At 43.4% G+C, this 6,118-nt stretch overlaps 1 protein-coding gene across 1 annotated transcript in view; it reads left to right on the top strand.

The window, feature by feature from the left end:
- The window catches only part of c14h16orf72 (chromosome 14 C16orf72 homolog), a 9,775-nt gene extending 4,371 nt beyond the window's left edge, over positions 1-5,404 (top strand). The window contains exon 4 of the mRNA XM_017706947.2: positions 2,031-5,404. Within this exon, the coding sequence (XP_017562436.1) occupies positions 2,031-2,275 (245 nt within the window). The 3' untranslated portion in view covers positions 2,276-5,404. The remainder of the gene's footprint in view (positions 1-2,030) is intronic.
- Positions 5,405-6,118: the final 714 nt, after the last annotated feature.

Genomic DNA, 6,118 nt, shown 5'->3' on the forward strand with positions numbered 1-6,118 from the left:
CATTTCTTACTGTATTTATTTACCTGCTGTATGAAATCAACAGAGCTCAGTCGTGTGTGATATTTCGGGATAACGCTCCCTGTCGAGTCCTGTTGCTCAAGCATGTAGTTGTAACTACTTGGAATTAGTGCCTTCTGCTGAATTCGGGATCCGGGTGTGATCGGTTTGCTCCGGGAATGTGTGAAGTTTGCAAATAGCTGTAAGAACAGATTGTGTAACAGAACCGAATAACCAAGTGCCTAAAGACCGGACAGGGTCTGGCTTTGCAGGGCCAGCGCGGCTCATTGGTTCCCTTTGTTTTGTGAACATCTGCTCTCTGGTTACATAATAGATGCCACTATTTGTGTTGTCTAATATGTAGGCTAGCTACAGTAGGGCTTTTAATTAGGGCTTTCTCTCTCTTTTTGACAGATTTAGGCCACACGTGGGTCGTTTGGCTTCTTGTCAGGGTTATTTCAGTTTTTACATTTCTATAAGTTTTATTGTTATTTAGATGTTTATTATTTCTTCAGGTTTAGTTCATGTCAGTGCATTAATAGCTTTAGTTTTGCTTTTATTTTCTTTACGTTTGTCTAATTTTTTTGTCTTTGTTTTCTAGAGTTATGTGCAGACTTTGGGCGTAACTCTAAAGCTCTGCGTCGGTTCCTTCCGATCAGTTTCGCAGTTCAGCATCAGCACCACTAAAGCCCGGCTGCCGGACGACGACGGCGCTGTGGTGCTCTGTCTGGGTGTTTAAGGATTCTCACATAGACTTAAGGATGGTTCTTCAAGGGTTCTTTAGTAGAGAACATGGTTCTAAATAGAATCAACACTCGGAGAACTAAAGAAAATGGTTCTATGTAGAGCTATGGACACTCGGAGAACCCTTTGCGTGATTAAAGGGTTCTACCATTATTACGATGTCATAAGGCTTTTTGGCGCTATATAGAACCCTTTTCAGAATGGTTCTATGTAGAACCATTTACAACACATTCTCTATGAATCTGATGAATCCTTTCACTATGCAAAGAACCCTTTAATCGTGCCAGGGGTTCTTTGAGCGTCCATGGTTCTGTGCAGAACCTTTTTTCTTTACTAAACGTTTACATAAACGTTTTTATTACAGAATGCATTTTTTCACATTTTCAGTTTCTGTTATTGGTGGTGAGCAGGGTGTGTTTACCTGCAGGGCCGCCTTTCTTTATCGAATGCTCTTATTGTTTATTTACTCTAAACAAAACGAAGACATTTCAGCTTCAGATCTGGTTTGTTTCCCCCGCTCAGTGACCCGAGGTACACGTGGTGTCTTGCGCTGACCAACAGGGCCGCGCTCTAAACCTGATTATGCGGCTTTTTTTGAGTTTTTTGTTTGTTTTACGTTTTACTGCCGAGTTCTGAATTTTCACTCTTTCTAAAGGTCTCGGTTTGCTGTTTGTTGGCCGTAGTTCTCGCGTGAGAACCTGCAATAGGAGGCCTGTGCTTCCCCATTGAGGCTTAGAGCGTGGAAGAGCAAGGAGCTTCAGTGGAATCGGAATCAGGGAATTTGGTTTTGGCTACAGGAGCTCACAGGAGCAGACAGGCACTCACACGTGGGGAATAAGATCAAATAAATACAAAATAAAATGGAATAAAATAAAACCTGCATTCCTACCTCACTTACACACACACACACACACACACACACACACACACACACACACACACACACACACACACAGTCATACAGTCTTGCTGTTGTGGTTATGGCTCGTTTGTTTCATCGTGCAGTGAAACGTTTTTCCCGTTGTAAAGGGTCCATGAAGTAGCAGCACTCAGCCTAGCTGAAGGTAAAATATTAATAATTAATGTTATGTTATGAGGTTTTTCACCAAACTGTGCTGGACGCCGTCCCTCCAGGACCGGAGTTGTGCGCCCCTGTTCTAAGGGATACAGAGAGGTGGGAAAAGAGTCATGCAGTGGTGGTTTAGGACTCTTTTTGGTGTGTTTAGATGTTAAGCGTCTGTCTAAAAACATTCTTTGGTTCTTTTCTGATGCCGTCCCCTGCTTTGTAGGCCTGAGTGGAGCGATGGCTGGCATCAGCGTGCGCTCCAGCACCCCCGGCTCCCCCACCCACAACAGTAGCAGCTCCAATCCCGGCCGCAGGAGAAGCAGCTTTCCCGACGTGGACTTGAACACTTTCATATCGGAGGAGATGGCGCTGCACCTGGACAATGGCGGGAACAGAAAGCGGACGTCAGCCCAGTGCACTGATGTCATCACGGACTCGCCGACCCATAAACGCAACAGGATGATCTGAGCCTGGTCAGCAGTCGCGAAACGCACCATGCTGCTTGAAAATAAAAGCCACTTAATCCTCAATACCTTTATTTTCCCCTCTTGAAAGGAAGCGATGGCCATCGAACATCTCACGTCTGTGAGCTCCCGTAATGATTGCCATAAGCCGGACCACCTTTTCTGTTATCAGCTCACGTTTACCACATTTAGCCACAAGGTGGAGCCAGAGCCACAAAGGAAACGAAAGGCATGCTTCACACAATAATGCTAAAGGCCTCACTGGTCATGAAAGCGGTTCATGACCCGTTTCCTTAGTCCAGTTAACTGGCTGCTGGCTCCGATCAGCGTTTTTGAGTGACGTATTTTGTGAAGTTATTATTTGGTGCCGCCGGTGTCCTTTAGACGATAATGTTAAGGCACTGACGCCAATCGCAACGTTAAAGGAATAGCATTTTCAACCCAATCCACTTTCCGGGCCTGGGTTTTGGAATCACTGGTAGGCGTCATTCTAGGTGGACAATCAATTACAGTTCAATTAAAAGAGAATTCCAAACTTCTCTTCTATCATAAAACAATGCCTCGGACATCAGGCAGCGACCATTTCAGGCAACTGTTTTCCATCAGGGAGCTTTTAGAGGTGGACGTCTGGTTCCTATCACCACCACTGTGAACAATTCCGACTCTAGGTTTCTCTCGAACGTTTCGCGCCAGATCGCTCTGAATGAGCTTGTTTCCGTTTTAACCTCTTAATTATGCTGAAGGTTAGAAAATAACTGGCAGTGATTACAAAATCCAGGATTGGGAACTGGATTCAGGCTCTGGATTTAAAGACCGCTGGCCTCCTTGCTGTCTGCCACATCTGTAGCAGAAGGTTAATTACCACAGGTAATAATTTCCCTGTGCTTAAAGGAATATTAAGCATGGGGTGCACATCAGGATTGTTTGTGGTGATCAGCCAGATGTTACAAGTACAGGAGACAGAAATGTTGGTGTTCCTGTAATATTTGGAGTGTGGTTTCTAATTCCAGTCCTGGTCTGTCCGTGTCCTGCGTTGTTTAATGCTTTTTCTTCTGTATCAATCCTTGTTAATCTTCATAATTACCTTATGTGCTTTGAGACCTGGACTAAGCTTAAATCTAGACTAAACTGCATATATATATATATATATATCGATATATATATAACGCACATACATACATAAAATGTGTTTGCAACGGCCACTTGGTTACTAAGCCACTTAATCTTGTGGCCATAATAATAGAAACATGTTTATTAAAAATGAATCTTTAATAATAAATAAATTATTTCATTATGTGTAGCTGCTGCAGATGGTAGCCTTGGAGTAACACCACCTTGTTTTGTTTAAGATCTTGTCTCATAGTGATACCAGCCAAACTTTAGCCAATGGGACATCATCTGTGACTGCCAGTGGTCCAGCTCAGCAGGAGGGACCGCCATGGTCATCACAGCGTCGCATCAGTTAACACGGTGTTAACGATTAATTTGACACAGTCAGATTTGATGCAGTTAGTTTCATGCTTGACCGATCAGGTTTGTTAAACGTGAAAAAGTAAAGCGAAAACAAAGTTTCAAGCAAGTGGCCACTCGGACGACAGACAGACGGTCAGGAGGCGCTGTCTAGTCCAGGCACTGCAGTTTAGTCCAAAATGAGGCTTAATCCGCATTTCCTTCGGGATCTCTCTGTCTATCTATCTGTCTATCGGTCTATCTATCTATCGGTCTATCTATCTATCGGTCTATCTATCTATCTATCTATCTATCTATCGGTCTATCGGTCTATCTATCGGTCTATCTATCTATCGGTCTATCGGTCTATGTGTCTGTTTCTACCTACCAACCAACCAACCAACCAAACCTGCTGAGGAAGTTTAGCTGGCTTTGGTAGACTGGCCAGAGCTGGCTTTGGTAGACTGGCCAGAGCTGGCTTTGGTAGACTGGCCAGAGCTGTGCTTCCCCAAGACTGTAATTTAGACCCACCGAAACAGTCGACACTGGCCATTTTGTCGGTGACTGAATTGGCTGATTATGACAGTAATTCCACTTCATCAGGTACCGTGTGGTGAACCTCCTTCTCCACGCAGAGCTCTTGACCCCTGGCCTTTGAACCAGGTCTGCTCTAACTCACAAATGCCACTTTAATATATGAATCTTTTTTGCCTTCGTTCTTGGTATCAGGGCAGTTCTGTTCTGTCGATGATCCGAACAGCAATGGACACAGTGCAAAGTCTTATTTTGAAGCTGCTGTGGATTTAAACAAAGATCTTGCACCAGTGAGACCATTGAGGCGTCTCGGAGCCGAGACCAGTGCAATTATTGACTTTTAAAGGGCGTGGCTTGAAATCTGGCTCAGAACCAGGTGCAAATAGCGCACATGAGGTTTAGGAAGGGCCGTGTCACCAGGAACTTGATGATGGTGATAAGAAACCTGCTTTGGCTTGAAACTGAAGTGTCCTTTTACACGTGTGCCGCTCCGAGGCCTCGCCGGACTGCACCTTCCCGCCGTGGCGACGACCACCTGAGATCCTTGCCTATCTTAAGATTTCGCAACAGTCCCTTCGATTCCGAAGGGCCGTTGGAAATTTCTTTATACCACTCAAGTAAAGCCGATTAGTTTCATTAAAGAGTTCATCCAAGAGTTTGGAGAGAGAAATGTTTAGGTGTTCCTGTGACACAAAAAAAAGGAAAGTAAAGCCGATTAGTTTCATTAAAGAAATAGGAAAAATCTGTTGGTGTTTAAATGAAAGAGTAGCATTTAAAGTTCATTGTTTATGTTAATGTGAAGTTGTGTTGAGTTGCTTTGACCCCACATGAAGTTCTGTGTGCGGATGTGGTTGGATCCATCGCTACGGTTTTCCTCTTCTTTCTTCTTCTTATGGATTTTTTTTTCCTTCTGTTGTATCAGGAAACATTTGGGAACACTACCGTACCTGTACAGGTTCTGTAGGATCCAGTAACTTTTGTTTTCCCATCTCAACACGGCAATAATTTCGTTGTCCATCTCTGTCGTGGTTTGTATTGCAGTTCAGGATTCATTTTGTCCGTCATGCAGACAGAAATGTGAAGTTTACAGCGCTCCGCCACAGACCTGTGATAAATTATTTGCTGAAATAAAGTTTAGATTATTCTGAAATTGTGTTGCTACTTTTTTTCAGTGGACCTCCGTTTCCTGCTGGTTGTGTGCGGTGAAGATATTCTGAGCAGTGCTGGACAGTAACTGAGTAACTGAGTAACTGAGTAAATGTAATTGGTTTCTGTACTTTAGTATTTTTGGTGTATCTGTACTGAAGTTTCTCCGTTCTGGGCGACTTTTTCCTTTCACTCCACTACATTTCAGAGTCTAATATCCGACTTTTTCCTCCTACATTTTGAGAAATCTGTCGTTCCTTTTGGTTTCTGTGTGTATAAAAACGTCACATGTCAAAACGAAAGAAGCGCAAAGCCAGAGCACCAATCAGGGCCCAGCGGTCACTTTGTTTAGAGCTGGTTTTGACCTGTTGGTCATACCGACCCAGTGCAGCACGCGGTTCAACGTCAGCGCAGCAGCGTAAAACTTTGGGAGAGTCTGTTCAACATAAATGATGAACTAACCTAACTTTGTGTAAATAGAGCTCAATATAGAAATATGTCCACATATGCAGTCGAGACTGACGCGGCTTTTTTCTGAATTTCTACAAACACCAGTTCATTTTATAGTAAATGAGTTTGGGCTGGTTTATGTTTATGAACAGACGCCTACAGATCAACATAGTAAAGGAGCTCATCTGTGATCCTGAGTTTAAAGCCAGTTTTTATTCAACTTAAACTTGGAACTAAGTTGTAAATAAATCTGAAACTGAAACTTTGC

This window comes from Pygocentrus nattereri, chromosome 14, assembly GCF_015220715.1.
Source record: "Pygocentrus nattereri isolate fPygNat1 chromosome 14, fPygNat1.pri, whole genome shotgun sequence".
Classification (NCBI taxonomy): domain Eukaryota; kingdom Metazoa; phylum Chordata; class Actinopteri; order Characiformes; family Serrasalmidae; genus Pygocentrus; species Pygocentrus nattereri.